The sequence below is a fragment of the Paralichthys olivaceus genome, chromosome 22 (assembly GCF_024713975.1).
Source record: "Paralichthys olivaceus isolate ysfri-2021 chromosome 22, ASM2471397v2, whole genome shotgun sequence".
NCBI lineage: Eukaryota > Metazoa > Chordata > Actinopteri > Pleuronectiformes > Paralichthyidae > Paralichthys > Paralichthys olivaceus.
In genome coordinates, this window is record NC_091114.1 from 9,234,137 (window position 1) to 9,255,310 (window position 21,174).

General features: G+C 43.9%; 1 protein-coding gene across 1 annotated transcript in view; it reads left to right on the top strand.

Annotated features, from left to right (window-relative positions):
* Positions 1-20,652, top strand: part of adgra3 (adhesion G protein-coupled receptor A3) — a 28,530-nt gene extending 7,878 nt beyond the window's left edge. The window contains exons 2-19 of the mRNA XM_020095733.2: positions 1,487-1,558; positions 7,268-7,339; positions 11,576-11,647; positions 11,736-11,807; positions 12,057-12,217; positions 12,789-13,002; positions 13,156-13,320; positions 14,113-14,314; positions 14,469-14,618; positions 15,136-15,294; positions 15,382-15,549; positions 15,700-15,904; positions 16,044-16,252; positions 16,435-16,559; positions 16,856-16,979; positions 17,642-17,787; positions 18,065-18,160; positions 18,847-20,652. Of these exons, the coding sequence (XP_019951292.2) occupies positions 1,487-1,558; positions 7,268-7,339; positions 11,576-11,647; positions 11,736-11,807; positions 12,057-12,217; positions 12,789-13,002; positions 13,156-13,320; positions 14,113-14,314; positions 14,469-14,618; positions 15,136-15,294; positions 15,382-15,549; positions 15,700-15,904; positions 16,044-16,252; positions 16,435-16,559; positions 16,856-16,979; positions 17,642-17,787; positions 18,065-18,160; positions 18,847-20,299 (3,865 nt within the window). The 3' untranslated portion in view covers positions 20,300-20,652. The remainder of the gene's footprint in view (positions 1-1,486; positions 1,559-7,267; positions 7,340-11,575; positions 11,648-11,735; positions 11,808-12,056; positions 12,218-12,788; positions 13,003-13,155; positions 13,321-14,112; positions 14,315-14,468; positions 14,619-15,135; positions 15,295-15,381; positions 15,550-15,699; positions 15,905-16,043; positions 16,253-16,434; positions 16,560-16,855; positions 16,980-17,641; positions 17,788-18,064; positions 18,161-18,846) is intronic.
* The last annotated feature ends 522 nt before the right edge of the window (positions 20,653-21,174 follow it).

The following is a 21,174-nucleotide window of genomic DNA, read 5'->3' on the forward strand; positions in this document are numbered from 1 at the left end:
ATAGAATTTGCAGTCTTGTACATCGTCTTGTTTTAACATCTGCCGTTTCAGCATCCAGAAGGCTGCAAAACACAAGCAGCGAAACACAGGAAGTGTTTGTGTACGCAGTCTGTCTTTCTCCCTCTCTGAGCGGCAGGGAGCCAAGCAGCAAATCTCCAGCGAGTCTCCTCTGTCCAACCCTGTAATAAAACAACCCCTCAACACCCCATAATGACTCCAATCTGGCCCTGGGTTGTGGGTGCCACTAGCATGTATGTCACCCACCACATCCCCTCCCCTGCTGGCCAGAAACATGCTAACCACAAGTCCCTGCTTGGGTTTTCTGCTGGGAGTTAACAGTGCCATTGATTTTCCAGCTCCTGTGGGACTAGTTTGGGAGAAAGTCTTGAACTCTGAGGGACATGGGCATAGAAAGTGGAGCTTTACTTTGTGAAAAGACTCACGCTGTGCACCAGGAATCAACTGGATAATAAAATCGGGTTTATTACCCAGGGAGGAAGCAATCCAGAATTCACACTTGGACTTGAAGGTTTTCTCAATTCTTGTTTTTATAGTGAAAAGTAGAAAATAGGTATTTGTATTATACTGTCAGGGATATGTCAAGATTTTTCTTTGTCCCCCAGTGCCTCATGTTTGACGTCACAAGTGTCACAGAAAACCAAGAAGCTCTTTCAATTCGCTATCTTGTCAAATTACTGTGTTCACCTGGGTGTCCTGTTTCCATCACTAATCTGTGCCAGAGCAGAAAAAACCAGTGTCCACTGCAGAGTCATTTCACCCGGGAGTGAATACAGATTTCATCCATCCCCACAAAAAGCCAGATGTTAGAATATGTCCAAGTGGGTTAGTTAACCCGTGGAAAAGGGCTTTATTGTGAAAATAAATAAACTTAATGTGGTGGTTTATGTGTAAAAAAAAAAAAAAAGGCTGGGGGGGATATCATTGGTGAGTCACTGCTGCTACAGAACATTATACTTCATTTAAAGTAAAACAGGCTTCACAGAAAGATCACTCGATCTCATTTTGGCTACCTGTCTCAAGACTGCACTGATTGCACTGATTTCACTTGAAAAGAGAACGCTGGGTTGAACTTTAAGTTGTTTTTTTCCCCCTCTTCTGATCTTTTCCTGGCAGCGGGGAACTTTCTGTGGCTGAAAAGCTGAGTGTGGCTATAGAGGACACACAGTGAGAATTAATATTGTTATCTGTCAACAAGAAACAGCGTGGCCCTGTTCCACTTGTTGAAAAAGACACTAGATCCTTTTGAATCCACCTTCACAATTTAATTAACACGCATTCCTGGCTGCTGTTTTTAGAGCTGTGGCACAAAGCAGTTTGTATCAGACAGTGAATGTCGGCCGTAATACATTCATATCTTACAACCACTGAGAATATATTTTGTGAATGTTATTCCTTATCCTTGAACTAAAAATTCAGTGGCTGTATTTGTTTTCTGTAGCTTGACTTTTTTTTTCTCTCTCCACAGAATTTTGAACAACAATAAGATTCAAGAGCTCAGAAATGGATCCTTCTTTGGATTGTCTACATTGGAAAAATTGTAAGTAAAAATACTTTCCTTTTTTCCTGCTAAAAGCACATATGTGTTTGTGTTTTCAGCCATGCCTGTGCCAAGTGTAATCTCTTAGCTATTTGTTTACAGCACTTTTATATTAATAAAACAAACCTTCACATTTGACGTTGGTGCTTGAATTTAAAATGATTAATCTTAGCTTCAAAAAGTTCTTGTTTACAAATTGCAAAGCAGATATTTAGACTGTATGTATCTATGAAAAATCACCATTTCGTGGGCTTGATGTTACAGTCTCCGTATTTCACATTATATCCACCAGTGCATTAGCAGGAGCCATCTATCACTCTACTTCGGCTTCTGCAAGACATTTGTAAAACACACTTTGGCTTCATGCCATGAACATCCAGGTCATAGAAAATGAGTAGATGTCCAAACAGCACTTCCCCTTAGCCTAGTGCATTGGTCTGTGTTGGAAGACTGGAGGTGGTATGAGAAAAGGCTAATTATAGGTATAGCCCCCAGGGTTTGTTGTTGTCTGCCTGGTGACATACTCAACATACAGCTGCTTGGGTATTCTGGGGCTGGGGCCCACTGTCTTCACAGGGAGTAACATACAGACAACTTGACTGTGTCTCCAGAATTAAGTGACGCTTGCATTTAACAAATCTGTGAAGTCATGTCACTTGTAGAAACCATTGATGGAAGAAGCAAGTGAGCGGAAAGGGAAATAATTAGTACACAGTGACGACATTTATTGGTATATATTTGTATGTTCTCTGGGCTTCCCTTAAACAATGGAGAGATGTTGTTCATGTCATGGGATTTTTTCCTTTGGAGATTGGGTTGTCAGCACTCGTGTTTCCTTCCTGCCGAGAATTTGAGAGAGTGGCTCTGGGCCCTGCACATATGGGCCATGGGTGATTTATCACTTTGGAATGGCTTCATGCAGATAAAATAACCAGACCGTTAATGGCCGTGCTTTTACCCAAGGCTACAATAACACATGACTACACTGATATGGAATTCTAAGGGCATGTTTTCCCTGTCGTTCTCTTGGTTCAGAAGACCAGAAATCTTCACGGTATATGAGGCCATGTTGGCTCTTTAGCCTTGTGGTAGTAATTTAGAAAGAAGATTTTTGTACTTACTTGTCAAGTGCAATGTTGGGCTGTTTGCGTGGCCTGTGGGAATGTTGGTTTTAGCCTTTTTTCTGAAACTGTGGAAGTGACCTACAGTAAATTAACAAGTAAAGACTGGCTGAAAGGGAGTCACAAAACCCTGAAGCTAAACCACCACTGCTGCACAAACAGCTGTTCACCTGGTTATTCAAAGTTCAGAGAAGCTTGACTCAGAAGCCAGAACTGGAGAATCGGTAGTTCACCACCTGTTGTGGTGAACAATCCACTGTCATGATAAATAGAATTATTAAATTGATTATTAGAAAGATAAATTATTCATCAACCAGAGTTCCGGCTAGAAAACATGACAAACACACCTCATCAACTCTACAGCCGTCATTCTCCTTGGAGCCAGCTTTTCTTTACTTGCAGCCATACTTAGTCTTAGTGAACTTTATTGTCAACCAAACAATGCAACAAGTAATATATAACACACAACATATAACATACAACAAATAGTGCAAACAACAACAACAATGGACACAACATATACAGACAGACAAGGACCTATAAGTTGTATAAGAAAAGAAAAAATTCACAGTGTGCCAGAGTGTAGTCAAATTTTGAGGTATGTTATCGAGGTGCTATAATGAAGATAACTTTGATCTCTTGAACATACTTTGATTTCTGTACCTTATCAGTAAAAAGCGTTTGAAGCATTTCCTCCTCTTAGCCTATTGTGTTCACAATTTGTTTCGTAAAATTGTCCTGCATGAGTTTTCCCAAGTTGACGCCCACATTGATATGGCCAGATAAGCCTAGATTGTTTATAGATTTGTTAGAAAGTCCCCTGTAGGCTCAGATGTTGTTAAAGCCCAGGCCTGCAGGATAAACAAGAGGCTGTGTGCTGAATGTACTTAAAAAAAAAAAAAAAAAGCTTTGATCTCCCCCCACCAAGAAAGCCTTTAAGGCACTTATGCGCTTTGTCTGTGAACGGCCAGTCGATTTGGTTGTAAAATGGGCCTTGCCTGTCGTTGCATCAATCCACAGGCAAGTTTACCTCCGAAAGCAGCTCCCATTGTGCCTCACACAGACCCCACCCCTCTCCAGTCCACCCTCGACCAGTGAAGCGAGGTTGCTAGATGGCTTGCTTGCTTTTGTCATTGTAATGAGACCAAGCCAAGGCCAGAGGTGTCAACACCAGGATTCCCACACACACATTGCATGCTGAAGGCTCCCTGTTTTTCAAATGTTCCTATAGCCTCCCTCCCACCTTCAATCACACTTCCCCCACTTTCCCCCTCAAACTCTGAAAGAGGAGAAAAAAACATGAGTCTGTTTGAATGTGCCGAGGCTCTGCATCTTCAACCCCTCCTTCCTACCGCCTTCTCAGCTTTTCAGTTTTCTTTTCTCGGTCCACAAAGAAACTCTTCCTCATTTGGACAGAGACAGAGGCTGTGGGTGCCAGAGAGGGGGGTAGAGAATCGATTACACCTATTTGGAACTCTGTGTGAAATTGCAAAGTAACTGCAGAGACCGCTAAATTTTGTCGGGGGCCAAAGGTGTCCCTGCTTGGAAATGAGCCACACAGAATCCCCATTATCACTCAGCTCATAGAAATAGGAGCCAAGCTAGGCCACCATCACATGCTAATTCCCCGCTAAATCCGCTGCTGTGGAGGAATGCCTATTGTGGAAAACAGAGCAGGGATAACGGCACTAGTGTGTACTGTTTTCTGAAGAACTGATTGTCAATTCATGAATGGCACATTACTTGTCGAAGTAAGTGTTTAAGCAAGTTATACATAGATATAATGCAAGTTTTTACAGTAGTTCTTGGAGACAGACTAAGTTTGAAAGATGGACTTTGTTGACAAGGCTCTAATGGACATTACCAGTGGGATTAAAGCAAGGCTATGCAACTTTTTTAACACAACCTTTTTACAAATGAAATTTAAAGTCGTAAACAGCAGATTGCATCTTTCCTCAATTAAACACATTTGGTTATTTTGCTGCTGCAGCTTAACTTTATCTGGTTTGACCACAAGTTAAGGATGTAAGTGCCAGTTTGCATTAAATTACATAAGTCTTGTAAACGCTTGCCCTCGGTCACAAAGCAAAATAAAACTTTAAAAGAATTCTTGTACAAAAGTGTAGTATTTACAATCTGAGACATAGCAAGAGTCTATAATTTTCAATGTTCCAAAAGATCTTTTAGTTTATATATATGGATCCCAAACCTGGAATGGAGGAGTTCAATTAAACTTTATCCTGTGCCACGTGTTTGAAGTTTAATATGAACAACACCTTTTGGAAGACAGTGTGTTCCCTCAAAAATGGCAGCAGCTACAAAACCACCCTTCGGTTTGGTACCAGTTCAAGAGCAGTTCTGGAAAGCATTTGGAAATATTCAGCCAACTATTTCAATTCGTGCATGTTGGGGGAAACCTGGCATTTTTCTCTGCAAACAGATTTAAAAGGTGCCAAGTCATGTGTGGTCAGCGGTCTTTGGATCCTGAGGTGCAGTTGTGGATGGTTAAGCATGGACTGGCCTTCTCTGACTCCCCATATTTTATTCACTAGTGTTTGCGTTGTTAGTATTAGTGGGTATTTAAGGCTATTTTTCATTTTTACCACTGTTACTGACTTCTGATATGTGAAGACCACCCACACATATCTGTTAAAATTGTTTAAAGCTTCTTGTTGGAAACGAGTTGTTTTTTAAAGTAACAATAGCATTCAAGTTCAAATTAGACAAATGCAAAAGTTTTGGTGAAATTAGTTTTGATGATGAGAGTTTCATCACTAGCAGCATTGTTTGCTGTTGGTCAAAGTTTTGTGTGCACATCTGACCAGTGATTCAAACAATGATGCAACATAAGAGTTTTCTCTTGACTCATCAGCCAGGAGCTTGCTGAAGTTGGACACAGGGAAAGTGCTTCACCTGTAACATCTGCATCTCCATAAAGCCATTTTCATATATGAAGTCTGGACATCATCCGGTGTTTGCCTCTCATATATCAAGAAAGCTGCAGGAGATCATCCGGGTCAGATGCGTTCCTAACAACAGGAAGATTGCCGGGGCATTTGCACATCTCTGTTTTTAATCCAAAAATAGTTTTATCCCCAGTTTTCCATCTGTTGCGTGTTAGAAACCTCATCATCATGCGCAATCACTGACTATTCTCACATGGGCTCACTCAGATATTTCACCAGGGGGATTACAGGAAACATTCCAGAAAAGGTCCAGTGCAAGTGACTGGGACATTTGCGTCGCCACATACAGCCCCTTCAGAAAATTTCAGGAAAATATCAGGCTCAAATTTTAGTTTCTCTAAAAGTGCCTCTAACTGGTTATGAAGCTCTTGTTGCCTTCTCATCTTTCTTTCACCACTCCTGCACAGAGAGGCCAGACTCCGCTCCCTCACATCAAAAGCTTTAAAACATTTTTTGTCTATGACTTATCTGTGGCCACCTACCCACCTTCAGATGACAGCCTCTCGACATCAAACGGTCAGAGTTGCCCAGAGGCCTTTTGTGTGGGTTCAGGTGGCGACTGGAAAGCCTCCTGAACCTCCGCAGTAATGAGTGACTAGTCAGTGCCAGCGCAGGTGAGAGCTGCAGGAATTCTTCGACCGCAAGCCTTTGAACCTCAAGGCACGTGTGTGTGTGCGTGTGCTAGGAAGCTGTTTTAAGGGCCAGGTTGTCAGTGACATCAACTAGTAATGATGGGTGGGTGGATGTTATCATTGGATAAAAATGTGCATTTGCAAGATACACTCACCTTTGTATTCACCGTATTGTGAGTGTCAGAGCATTTGTATTATTGTACATGGTAATGCAAATCCCTCTTTGCCACTCTCACGTCTCATATTTGCAAACTGAAATGTTACTTTCAAAACATGGCTGGCACATTCAAGGGTTACATTACCTTCTAATTGGGAGTCTGTTTCGTTAAAGTCATGATAATAGCTTGAGGTCCTAATCTGGCTGAAATCATGCAAAGACATACAAATCACCACAAGCTCTTGAATCTTAACATCTTCTCAAACTGACATCTTTATCATTGTCTTCTTCATGTATGGCTCCTGTTTTTTTATCCTGAGAGTTCTTTTGTGCCCGTCGTGTTATAGAATCGGATCACACCCACCTGCTCGCTGGGATTTGTTGGGATATTTCCCTGCTGTTATGCTGCTCACATGGGCTCACCCTTAGACATTTTCTGGATATCTATCCAGGGGACTGGCAGGGAAAGCTTATCTCCAGAGCAACTAACTTTGTGTGCTCACATACAGCACTTCTGGAAATTGTCAGGAAAACGTGCAGTGATCAGTGCATGTCTGACAGCAGCTATATTCTATTTCTACTGTTTTGACAGGAAATAGTGAAAAAATGCAGATCATACATTTCCCAGAGTACAGTGTATTGTTACAAATGACTTGTTTAATCTGATTGGCAGCCCGACAACCAACGAGTAAGAGTGAGAAAAGAGAAACATTTTTGGTGGAAACTTTCTCTAATGATGAATCTACATTAAAGCTAAATTGTTGCAGTTTCAGTTTTCTTGCTGCTTGAACTGCTCATGACCTACAATTCTCTTTCTGTTTTTTCCCCCACAGAGACCTGCGGAGTAACATTATCAGTCGTGTTGAACCAGGCGCTTTTCTTGGATTGCAGGCACTAAAAAGACTGTGAGTAGTGTTGAAGCTTCTGCAGCTTCGCTCTCTTTAATGTGGTTTCTGCAAGTGTGTGTGTATATATGTATGTGTGTATGTGTGTGCTCCACTTTCACACATTTAGCTCCTCTGGGACTTCACAGAGTAGTTTTGCTTTTTTACTATTATTGCATCCAAAAGTTAGTTTAGTTTGTAGTTCTTGCTTTAATTATTTGCCATGAGAGAATATTGGTTTCTGTAAGCTGCGACTCAATGGATCCATGTTAATTTGTTTCTTCTGTTCGACTTGTTGTTTGTCATGTGGAAATGTGGTTAGAGCCATTTCCTTTTGGTATTCTACACTGGTAGAACTGTTGTTTTGCAAAACATTGCAGTAATTTAAAAGGTTTTACAAGATTCCACAGTTAAACAGTCAAAATAGTGTCTGGGCTTTGTGGGCAGTATGTGTACAATTTGTTTTTCATAGGATTTGGTCGGAGCCCAAGTTGCCGCTTTCAGAAAAGACTTTGCTTTGCAGATAATGTGTTTGACTCAGCTGTTGTTTTTTTATCCATGCAATGTGCTCTGCATGATGGAGCAGGTCGAGAGTGTATCCAGTGTCCATAAGGGATCACGCTGGAGCAGCAGTCTATTTCTACAGCCCTGTTTTGTCTGGAGCTCTGCCAGAGACCATTGCAGACACTATGAGGCCTTATATACTTTCACACAGTTGGAAAAACTGTGTTAGGAGGGTCATATGTAACCGCGTGTGTGTGTGGCGACCATGAATATCATGCGAGAATAATTTTGATTTGTAGAAAATACATAAAGCTCGAGTCCATCTGAGATATGTGGTGTGTCAGTGTGGGAGGTCAGAGATTGTGTGCTTAAGTGTACAGTTGTGTGTGTATGTATGTATGTATGTATGTGTGTGTGTGTTTGTGAGAGAGAGCAGGAACACAGCATGAATTGGAATCACCCGACAGCACCCGGTCACTGCCAACACAAACTTGAGCTTGGCTGCTGCTGTGGAGCAGTACGAGCGAGACAGGAAGGCAGTCAGCTTCTTGGCTCAGGCCCGGCCTCGTTCTCCCCCACCCTCCTTCTCCCCCTCAATGCATATTCATTCCACACTCTGGATCCCTGCCTGCCTGTGTGTCCTCTGCATATTAAACTCATCATGAATAGCCTGGTACAGTAAGTCTATACTGCCGCACGCTGATCTGCGACTCCTCGGCACTCGTTCCAGAGCAGGGTTTGGTTTTTGCCTACAGGCTAAAGTTTAATTGGCCCCACCCAGCTCAGTTCATTTCAAAGGGTAGTCACTCACCCGGCCGTGAAAGGGAGGGAGCGCGGAGTGAAGAAGACGAGCAAAGGGGATGATGAGGTAGTGCCGGACCATGGGAATGTAAACACAGAAGCTCTACATCAGGCGCTGGCATCTGCAGCAACACATCCACCCTATTTTTTTTTCAACTTTTTGGAAAATTGGAATGGAATGAATAAAAAGTACACATTTGCGTGTTTTCACATTAATTTGACACATCTTTGGCTCATGCTCCTCTACCTTTCTCTTTTTTTGTCTTTATCCTGGACTCCACTCTGGCCAAGCTAATTTTCCTCCATCTGTGCGTCCGCCTCCCTCCTCAGCGTTGCCTAATTAGTTTTCTTCTCCTTTCAAGATATGCCATTTGGAGAACCTATTTATCTTCTGTGTGTTGTCAGGGAGCGGTGACAGGGGGCACTTTAAAAAGAAGGCTTCAGAAGTTTGGGATAAAAGGGGCTCCACACATCAGACATTAATCTTGTTGAATTAAACAGCTTTTTAGGGGGACGTCTGTTATTCAGATTCCTCACCTCTCGACTGACTGAGCAAGATACATACAGAAAGAAAACAATTAATTCTAGTTTATATGCAAACTAGAGCAATAGATAAAGATGTTTTGGGTAGTAAAAAATTTCAGATATCCGAAATATCTGCCAAACCGAGAAAAAACAGTGGTCAAGATATTTTAAATTTTAATTCTCTAGTATTAGAAAAACTCCAGAGACACTGCATTCTACATCTCCCATAATGCAACTGGATAGCCTGTTTTATTTGACCTTTGTTGGCACCTAAATTCCAGCTTTTCCCAAACCATCTCCAGTTTTTAATCTCAGTGTCATGTGCAGTGCTTTCTGAAATTGGAAGCCTTGATCCCAAACTGCGGTAACCCTGATGACATCACTATGACTCCTGTAGAGAAACCTCGGTCCAGACCCTGAGAAGAGACTGTTTCCAAAGGCTGGGTGGTACCTTTAATAACAAATGCCACATAATATATTTTAAGATATTTCTTTTTTTGATCATTTTTTTGCGCAGCCCTCATTGATCAATATTAAAAAGATATCCACATCCAGTTAAAATCTAAAACATGTAGAAATCATCAGCTGTGAGTATAAGGTGTACTTCCACCCTCAGGGAAAAGACACACCTGTGTCTCCTGTAACTCGCCTCACACACAGTTTGAGATGTAAAACACAGAACACTCAAATCCAATGGATCCCGCAGGCCTCTGCCGTCTTTACTCTGCATTCCACCAACAGCTGAACAGTTGAGACTGGAGCCTAATCACATTGGGGCTATTTTTGCTTCTGCTCCTCGTATCCTCCACAACAACCGAAGCACTGCAGTGAAGCAGTCCTCTGTGCTGTTAACTTGCCACATGCCCGCGGATAAAAGACACTTTTGGGATGAGTCTTTGGTCATGAACACTCATCGACTAGTAAAAGCAGATGGAAAGAGGATAGCACTGTGGGTAATAGCTCTAAAGCCATACAGGGGAAATATATGATATTTGTTCACAAATGTTATTAAGTATTGACCATAGTCCCTTGATGTAGCTGTAACTCTAGTATTTGAATCCAGGCGATAAAGTGAGATAAAAGTATGTCTCTTGCTAGGGGAGCCCCCTCCACCCTTCACTTCTCCCTGTGTTATCCTTCATCTGAAACACAGCGCTTGCACAAATTGGCGAGCCTGCAAAGAAACGTCTTTCTCTTTTCTTCCAAGTGGAACTAATAACCTCACACTGTAAAGTCCGCAGCTGGTACCTTGAGGACCAACACCAATAATTACATAAATGCTCGAATGTTAGCATATGCCAGGCAGTGATTTGGATTTTCCTGGTAACACTTTCTGTCAGTATCACATTCCTGAAACACCGCGGGATACAGTTCATGTGGTGGTTTGAGGTGAAGCTCTGTCTTTTCTCCCAGGCTCTTTCTTGGCACTTTTCAGTTGTTGGATCACGGAGGGTCGTGTGCTGGAGCTACTGTCAAGCTTCTTCCACCTTGAACTGTCATTGCTGCTTTCAGACCTAAACTTAAGTCCAAGACATTTTGCAGAACTTTTCTTGCCTGATAAAATGCCCAGATGATATTCCAGTTAGCTCATGTGAGAATGCAGCAGCAACCTTGCTGGAAAATTTACATTTAAAGGTCTTTTACTGATTGTTATGTACAGGCCGAAAGAGACATTTTACAAATTAAAAACCAAAACGTGAAAGAATCAGCTATATGTGTTTCTGAAACGTTTCTTCTTTTTTGTGTTAATCATATCATTATTTTCATCGTGTCAATCATAAGATATCCAAACACTACTCAGTTATTGGACTTGTACATTTCTGCTTGTGGGTTTTGAGTGTTCCTGGCCCCTTAGCTGGGTGAACCACTGTATCAAAGCTGCCTGTAAATATTCTCTGCAGCCGTTTCACTTCATGTTTGCACACCGGGTGTAATTCACAGACGAAGGATCAGTCTTTTCCATGTTCGGTCCTTTCGCGAGGCGTCAGGAGCCTCTGACTCTTGTGTCTGATGTTTGCCAGAGACATCATGTCAGGTCACAACCAGAGGAGAAACACACACTTTTTGACGTGTTTGACATTAATAATAAGTGATTAATCGCCTCCCAAAGTGTTTCTCTGTCTTTGATGCGGAGGATCCCCTTGAGGCCCACCCACACACATTATTGAGAATCACCTTGAACGCTGTAAACCTGTCAGCTGAATATTCAGGCTCTTTGCCTCAACATGCTTCTGTTAAACTTGGCTTTAGAAGAAATAAACATTTTCGTGTCCAGGCAACTTTTGCCACATTTTGCTGTTTCCTCTAAAACATATTCAGCCTTATTATTGCTCACTGATTGTTGGTATTTTAAAGGTTATAGTTATCATGTGTTATTTCTGAAATAAGAAATAAACCAGGAAATCGTTTTTTCTGTGTGCGTTTCAGAGACCTGTCCAACAACAGCATCGGCTGTCTGAACATAGATATCTTCAAGGGCCTCCCCAGTCTCATCAGACTGTAAGTCATGTTATGGATGTAATATAATAATGTCTTTGTCGTGTTCTGGTTTGAAAGAAACAACATTTCTTTCTTTTTGTATTTTCAGGAACCTTTCTGGGAACATGTTCTCTTCGTTGGCTCAGGGGACCTTTGACAGCCTGGTGTCTCTCAAGTCACTGTAAGTTCCAGTTTCGCTCTGCACTTAAATCACACGCAGGCGTCAGTGTGTATGTGACATCTGTATATTTAACATCTGTCAGCAATGCAAATAAAACTGTGATTAAGCCATAAAACATGACAGGAAAATTAGGGTTATCCATCAAGGAAACTAATAACCTACATTGATATTAGTTAGCGCCCAATCACAAACTGACATCCCCCTTGTTCGTGTGTGTGTGTGTGTGTGTTTCTTTACATTTATCCACAGGGAGTTTCAGACACCTTACCTGCTGTGCGACTGCAACCTTCTGTGGCTGCTCCCTTGGATCAAAGAGAAGAACATTGCCGTCAAGAACACCAAGTGCTCCTACCCGCAGTCTCTTCAGGGTCAGCTGATTACCTCCGTCAGACCGGAGCTCCTTACCTGTGGTACGGACATACACACACACACACACACACACACCTGAGCTAAACTTAAATCTGCATACAAAGATGTAACGCAGCCTAAATACACCCCTCTGAAATGTTATCTTTCATCAGATCTCTGTGCCGCTTGTCCAATCGCAGACATTTTAAAAGGCTGAAATAATTCATGTTGAGTAGTTCCACGGATTGCATTGTCAGAAATGTTGCACTGTCTCTTTAATTTCTCTCTTTTGGTATCAGTGAGGCTGGTGTCTGGGGAACCGGGGCTTGTGCAATGACACGAGTGATAAGGGAAGGGCTGCCCAGGCCTTTGTTTGTACTTGCTCACGTCTTATCAGTTTGGCACTCGCCACACTGAGGAATTATGAAATACATTGCATAGATCTAGCGGGAGCCAGTGGCCTGACATGAATGACAAATAGCACTTGAGAATTCAACATGCTGCTTTTGCTTCCCCATGTGTCCAAAAGGGGCCAACTGTGAAATGAAATGGCATCACATCCAGAATTAATGGCGTTGAAAATGACTTGTGACAAATATGAACAAAATGTGACTCTTTCCCTCGTTTCCTCAGATGCTCCGCTTGAGCTGCCCTCCTTCCAGCTGACTCCGTCCCAGCATCAGGTGGTTTTCCAGGGTGACAGCCTGCCGTTCCAGTGTCAGGCCTCCTTCGTGGCCGAGGACATGCAGGTGCTGTGGTACCAGAACGGCCGCATTGTCAAGCCAGACGCTGCCCAGGGCATCTTCATCGAAAAGCGCATGGTGCAGAACTGCTCATTGATTGCTAGGTATGATTTGTTAAATCTGTCTTCATTTCCTGTAAGGCTTTATAAACAGGTAGATTTTGCTCCATGATATAAAATCTCTGTTAGGTTGGCAAACATTTCTAAAGTTAGTCTGATTTGTATCTTTATCTTTGTATTTTTATCTTTTCACATCAGTGTGTTGAACATCTCAAACATCCAGCCTGGTTTCACCGGGAACTGGGAGTGCCGCATTCGAACAAGCAGGGGCAACACAACCAGGACCGTCCACATTGTGGTGCTGGAGAGTTCTGCCAAGTACTGTGATCCGGAACGTGTCTCCAACAACAAGGGAGAGTTCAGGTCAGTCAGAAAAAGAGCTCCTGGTTTAATATCTTAGAACTGAGTGTAACTGCATCCTTTGTAAAAGCCTGTATTTTATATAAAATGTAATATTGTCGACTCCTTCAATAACTCTCTATTTATTCATTTGAGCTCATGTTTTTCCAAACTGAATAACTAAAAGGATACACTCATCCATTCTCAAAAAAGTGAGAGTGCAAGTTTATTTAATGCATTTACCGCTGAATGTTCCTTTGCTGTCATATCAAGCACTGTGGCTCCCCCTTGTGGTTGAACATGAGAATTTCTTCATGGCTTCAGCTATAAGTATAACATTACACTGCTGTTTGTAATATATCTTCACGCCTTTTAGGCGCTCTTCGACATGTACTCCAGATAATTTCTGCCAATTTGGTTGCAGACTTTCTCTGGGGTTTGACTTTCACATACAAAAAACGTAGCAGGAGATTCCCAGACACGTTCCCAACAACACAGAAATCTGCGGAGCGTTCAGGTGAGGGGTGGAGCACCATGCAGGGAGGCAGGACATAACGTATTGATTCCACCGCAGAGATAGAGGGTTTTTGTTTACAGCACATCTTTGGCCTTATCACCAAAAGATCTCTTCACATCTTTGTCAGTGTCTTCGATGTGTTTTGCATTGTGTATTTTTTCACCCTGGGATTTAACCAAACATCATCAACACGCACATTCCTGCTTTGTTCTCACATGGGACATTCAATGCAAGCCTGACAGCAGCAGAAAATAAGTGGATCAGAAACAGCAGGACTGATTGTGTTTGACTCTTTCCAGGTGGCCTCGCACCCTGGCGGGGATCAGAGCCTACCTCCCCTGCAACAAACTCTCATCGAGTGCAGGCACCTACTCGGGCAGCTCAGGCGAAGAGCAGCGGGCATGGCGCTTCTGTGATCGAGAGGGGCTGTGGGCGGAGGACGATTACTCCCGCTGCCAGTTCCAGAAAGATGTCACTAGATTTCTCTACGTCATCAACCAGGTCCATTATTCTCCAATATGACATGTGTTAATTGTCTCCTGCACTCCTCAGCTTTCTGTCTTATCTTTTGCTTGTCTTTGAACATAAGAGCTGCCCTTAACTGCACAGCCGACATTCAAACCTAATATATATTTTTTCCTATATCCTCCTTTAGATGCCTCTGAATGAGACCAATGTGGTTCACAGGGCTCAACGTCTGCTGGTTTACACAATCGATGCCGCCAACTTCTCCGACAAGATGGACATTATCTTTGTGGCCGAGATGATTGAGAAGTTTGGCAAGTTTGTTGAGAAGTTTAAAGATGTAAGTACTGCAGTGGTCTTGTTCACTGTAAAACTAATATCAGAGTTAAGTTACAAAACTTGTGTAACACACTTTTTTTTTTTACGAGCCTACGTTGACGTTGGAATGTGACGCATTTATTTCATGTCTTACCCTGTCGAAAGACGAACAGATTAATGCTCGACATCTGTTTGATGTCATGTTGTTTAATGAGAAAGGATGTCTTTTGATGACTTGCGGCACAGCTGGAGGTCAACAAATTCAAACAAAGTAACATCTTTTTAATGAAGAAGCGAGGAGCTAGCACGTTGTAAGTGCCGCAGGCAAGTCACGCTGAGATTTTAAAGTTTAGTCGGGCGGCACCAGTCTCGACGTGTGTTTCCAATCGTCTCAAGAGCCGTGTCGAGCATCTCCCTCAAGCATGTGTTTAGTGCTGTTTGATTCAAACAAGATGCCGGCTGAACACATTCACATGTCTTGTGTTTCTGCTCCAGTGTGTCGTGTTGAGCTTCTGCTAAGTTTCTCTGTTGTATCCCAGCTTGGTGAGGTGATGCTGAGCATGGCCAGTAACGTGATGCTGGCCGACGAGAGGGTGCTGTGGATGGCTCAGCGTGAAGCCATGGCCTGCTCCCGCATCGTTGCCTGTCTCCAGAAGATCGCCGTCTACCGTCTGGCAACAGCACAAGCCTTCTCCCTGGTTAGTCTCGTCGATGGGATTGCACTTGAATGTTTAGTTTTACGAGGGTTTGTGTCATAATCCACTTTTTTCCTTTTGTCCTCGCAGCCATCGCCCAACATAGCACTCGAGGCCCACACAGTCAGGGCCAACGACTGGAACGGCATGACCTGCATGTTGTTCCAGAGGCCGAGCCCTGAGCGGACGCCCAACCAGGATAGCCAGCTCACCTTCAAATGTAACACCACCAGCTCCTTCTCGAGCATCCTTCACAAGGTCAGCTCCCACCAGAGATAATTACGCCTTGTTAGCACTTTATTTAGATTGTTTGATAGGATCATATAATCCCAAATTCCTTAACTGCAAAACATATCAAGAAATTGTAAATATGTTATTATATTATTTCTTACTTCACTGTTTCTATAGAGCACGGTTGTAGAGGCTTCCCTGCAGCTTCCTCAGTCTCTCTTTACCGAGGCTGCAGTCCCCGGGCAGGCAGAGGACACAGTCTACAAGCTCCACCTACTCGCCTTCCGCAATGGCAAGTTCTTCCCCTCTACTGGTAACTCCTCCCAACTGGAGGATGGAGGGAAGAGGAGTGTGGCGACCCCTGTCATCATGGCCAAAATAGGTGAGTAATCCGAGAAATCACTGACACATAGAGCCACTGAAACCAAATAGCTATTCAGGTGAAATAGAACATTTCACTATAAGATAAGATATACGTTTTTGTGTCTATACTGATGCCCCCTGTCTGTGTTGGCATGTAGACGGCATGTCCCTGCATGCTCTGCGGACCCCTGTTAACGTCACCCTGCGGCGGTTCGCCCGTGGCTCAGATCCCATGTCCGCTAACTGGAACGTGAGCCTGGTGGGAGGACAGGGAGGATGGCAGAGCGACGGCTGCCACATCCTGAGCCACCACGACAATTTCACAACCATATCCTGCAACTCCATTGGCAACTACGGCCTGCTCATGGTAAGACCGGGCCGTTCTTCCTCGGGATCATGTGTTCATTAAGAGAACAGCAAAGCAGCATTAGATGGTGTATTGAAATAATTTTAATCATAATAACCAAAACAATGGTGTGTTTATATAAAGAACTAATGAATGAATTTTGAGTCTTATCATGGTGTAATAAATATTCTTCTCTGTTGCAGGACCTCAGCAGTGTGGAGCATTTCTCTCCAAGTATCCAGCCCCTTCACCCAGTCATCTACGCCACCACTATTATCCTCCTCCTCTGTCTGTTCACCATCATTGTTAGTTACATCTATCACCACAGGTAAGAGTTTCTGCCCACTGCTGTTTGATTATTCATGTTTTGCTAGTTACTCATACCTAGTACACAAGATTTACTGTAACTAGTAATTAATGTGAATAGCAAAAATGAAGTTGACCTGTTCCCATAAAATATGGGAGCAAATATTCTAAACAAGCAGAATAATTAAATACAGTTTGAGAATATTTAGTTTTTCCAGACTCAGATGTATAAAAATTATAAAATCATTCAAAATAACTTGATAGAACCAACAATTTTCTGTTAATCCTGTGATGTATTGTATGTCTGTTAATCTCCAGGTCTGTCCGCGTGAGCCGCAAGTTTTGGCACATGCTGGTCAACCTCTGCTTCCACATCTCCCTCACCTGTGGGGTCTTTGTAGGCGGCATCAATCAGACGCGCCACGCAAGCGTCTGCCAAGCAGTGAGTGTACACCGCCTGCACAAGCTCAACACCCCTGCTACGTCTGCTCTCAGTTGAAAGTGAACAAGCGCTTTGGATGTTTTCAAGGGGGAAAAAAAGTTGCAGAAGTTGCCCTCGGCTAAGTTCACTCCACTCATAAAAGTGGGGGAAACTCAGTAAAAGATACAAGGAAAGATACAGGCTACCATTTCCATAGCTAGAGGCAGTTGTACACCACCTCTCATGGTGTGTGGTGCAATGAGACACATTACTTGTTCATTTTTTAAGTACCTGGATGAAAAAAAATCAATGCTGAAATTGTAGTGGGCTTCCACAAGTGAATCAATGTCTGGGACATGAATGTGAAAATATTTTCAGTCATTATAAATACGTAGCAGGTCAGAGGATGTTTGTTGTGGAGTCGGGGGTCTTGAAATGTGGCCCAGGACGAATTTGAGCCGTCCACTTGTGATCGGATCACCTAAGACACACAAGTTGATATCAGGTTTGAATATGGCTGATTGGAAAATGCTCAAGGAACGACCATTTAAATTTCTCCAGGGTTTTATTGTTAAAAAAATCACACAACACAGCAGGAGCGTAAACAACTCTATTGTAGGTGTCTGATAACATTTCATTTGTTGCAGTAAACGTCATACATACAATGGTGTGGTCTCTTGTAGGTTGGCATCTTGCTGCACTATTCTACTCTGGCGACAGCGCTGTGGGTCGGCGTGACCGCACGCAACATCTACAAACAGGTGACACGCAAGGCCAAGCGCTACGAGGAGCTGGATGAGCCTCCACCGCCACCGCGGCCTATGTTGAGGTATGACACCACCACCACTGACTCTGGACTTCCTGAATTTCACATCAAGTACTTTATAAGATACAGGAAGACAGATCTGACCACTGGTACAGACAAACTAATGGACAAACAATTCCCAGTCAATCTGTAATATGTAATTTTATTTTGAATGTATTATTTATTTGGCCACATGGTGTCAGTATAGAGGCCTTACACAGTATTGAACCTCTGTGTCCAGTTCATATCAACTTGTCCTTCAATAAGTCACACAGAAATAACTCTGTGCTTTCTCTGCAAGGTTCTACTTAATCGGTGGAGGGATACCCATCATTGTGTGTGGCATCACAGCAGCAGCTAACATCAAAAACTATGGAAGCCGGACCAATGCGCCATAGTAAGTAGTCTCTGTTTAAGAAGCAATTAAAGTTCCCTTTTCTCAGTTTGTGCTCATGGAAATGCTTCGTCATTTTTATCAAGACGATGGCTCTTAATAAGGCAGCATCCGAGCCCATGGGCACTTTTACGTTCTTCCCTCAGGAGGACAGAGTGGCTCCGTTATCGACCGGCCAGACCGCGTTGTTTTAGTAAATAATGGATATTTTCACGGGGGTTGAAAAGATGTATTCCCTGAAGTTCTGATTACGGAGGCCTATTAATGGTATGTGCATCCAAGCAACGAGCAACTGCTGCCAGTTTAGAGCGAGCTCCCCCCGCCCGCTCTCTACTGTGGCAGCTGTTTGGACTGTGCAATGTGGCTGACTAATTGAGAAATCTGGACCTGTGTCTGTCTGAAGTCTTCTGAGTTTTAATTAATTTCTCTCGCAAGCAGGATGAATCCAGCCTGTGTTATTAAACATAACGGGACGGTCACTGTAAAGATGAGAGGCAAAAGTTTTTCACAGGCAGACCATAAGTTTGTGAAGTAAATAATGAAAGTGACAAATTAAGATGAAGAGGCAAAGTATTGTTTTAATGAGCCCTGCTGACATTTAAGAATTCAAAGATCTTGATATAATGAGAATAAAACTCTTCAAGAATCTTAAAATGTTTAATTTGTCTTGTTTGTTTTTCCCTCTCCAGTTGCTGGATGGCATGGGAGCCAAGCATCGGGGCTTTTTACGGCCCAGTCGGATTCATCATTTTTGTGGACTGCATGTACTTCCTCAGCATCCTGCTCCAGTTGCGGCGCCACCCAGAGCGCCGCTACGAGCTCAAAGAGCCGACCGAAGAGCAGCAGCATCTCACTCCGGCCAACGCCGAGTCTACGCCAGAACGCGGCCACTGCCACCCACTCGCTCTCCAGCTCCACCCTCACGAGGCATTGTCCTCTTTGATGTCTGCTCCCCACGCCGTGCCGCTGTCCGCCCTGGAGAACGAGCACACCTTTTCTGCCCAGCTCATGGGTGCAGCGGGGGCGTTAGGGCTGTATGCAGCCCTCTGGGTGTTTGGCGCCATGGCTGTATCGCAGGACCACCCCTATGACTTGGCTTTTACCTGCTTGTTTGGCGTGGCTGCTCTGGCACTTGGGGCGTTCATGTTGGCACATCACTGCGCAAACAGACAGGATATGCGTCGCTATTGGTCCCAGGCCTGTTGCTCTGGGAGGCGGGCCTACTCTGCTCAGGAGGATGTCCTTCTGTCTCAGCCAGATGTGGCGATGACATCCACTGCAGGATCCGCTAATAAGGCAGACGGGGAGTCAACAAAGGGCGGCCACAGCAGTGCAGACTCCTCCTACACGAATAAGAGCGCACCGAGCGTGCGCAACTCCACCCACGGCAGCAAGCTGACCAATCTTCACGCAGAGGCAGCTCAGTGCAAGTCCACCTCGGCCCCGGTGACAGCCAACGGTGCAGCCATTTTGGACAACAGCCTTACCGAGCATTCAGTAGACAATGAAATTAAAATGCACGTGGCGCCAGTTGAGGTGCAGTTCTGCCCAATGAACAACATCAACAACCCAACAGCTGCCCCCAACGGACACACGAGCAGACATCACAAAAACAGAGCGCGAGCACACAGAGCGAGTCGTCTCACCGTGCTGCGAGAGTACGCCTACGACGTGCCCACCAGCGTGGACGGCAGCGTGCAGAGTGTGTCCCACAGGCGGCACCACCACTATGACTTAGCAGCACGCAACAGCCGACGGGCGGCCTACATGGCGTACAGGGAGAGGCATCAGAGCCAGATGCAGCAGGACAGCAGTGACAGTGCGAGCCTGCCGCGGCGTTCCCGCTACTCCGACAAAGGAGGCAGCGGCGGCGGCAGCGACACCTTGGGGAACGGGACAGTGGTGACAGTAGAGACTGAGCACGTCGCTTCTGTTGCAGCGTCATGCTCAAGTAAAGACTCTGGTACTGTAAACCAGCCGAGCGGCGCTGAACTAGAAAGCCAACCCAAGTCATACGGACTCAACCTCATCACACAAAATGGCGGCACACTCAAAGAAAATGGACAAGCGGTGCCTTTAATAAACACGGAGAGTGAGGCCAGTATTAAGACTGGTTTGTGGAAACATGAAACTACTGTGTAGCGACGGTTTCCGTCCCAAAGACTGCAAACTGACACGCTCTCGTCTTTAAACTGTGAAATGTCTCTTTTTGTTTTTTGATTGTACATTTCTTTCTTGGAAAGAGTCGATTTGAAATTAATTAATGGAAAAAAAATAACTAGTCACATTTTTGCCACTGAACTGTCTCTGTAGATATGTTTTTGTAAATGCTCTATTTTTGTAAGTTTTAATCAATCTCTTTTATTCCATTTGAGAGTTGTGTAAATGAAACTGCATGGTCTGAGCTGTGGCCCCGTGCATACGTTTTACCTCGGGGCTGTTTTTTTCCTCCATTTTCTAGTTTGTCCCGACAATAATAAAACAGAAGTTACCAATTGAAAGTTTTTGTTCTTGTGAGAACACGCCAGCCTCCTCACTGGGGTCTGTGCTGTGAGTGCAAAGGTGAGTCAGAGCCCTTGTGTTTCCAAGAATTATTCTAGCTGACAATATACTGTATGACAAGCTGGTAATTGGCTTTTTCACTGACCTTCAGGTGGCCTCGAGTTGCTGTTCCCACTCCGGAGCAGCACTTTAATTGCGGCTGGCTGTGGCTGCAGGCTCTATAGGCGTTTTCTGCACACCCGCAGGCAGATTTGATGAGCGCTGCGTTCAATGTGGGCTCCTGCCGACTTGATGCCCAGTTTGTGATTGACAGCTGACTCTTAGGGGCAAGTTGAAGCTACCACTAGAAGAAGGGATAATGAGAGAAGTGTGTCTACCAGCTATTCCACCTCCTTCCAGTCTGAGTTTTTTCCTCCACAGCTGACAGCCGAACTCAAGTCCCACTCACAGCTTGACATCGCTGCCGGGGAGCGAGAATATAACAGACTCACAGGACGCTTTGACTGCTAAGTGCT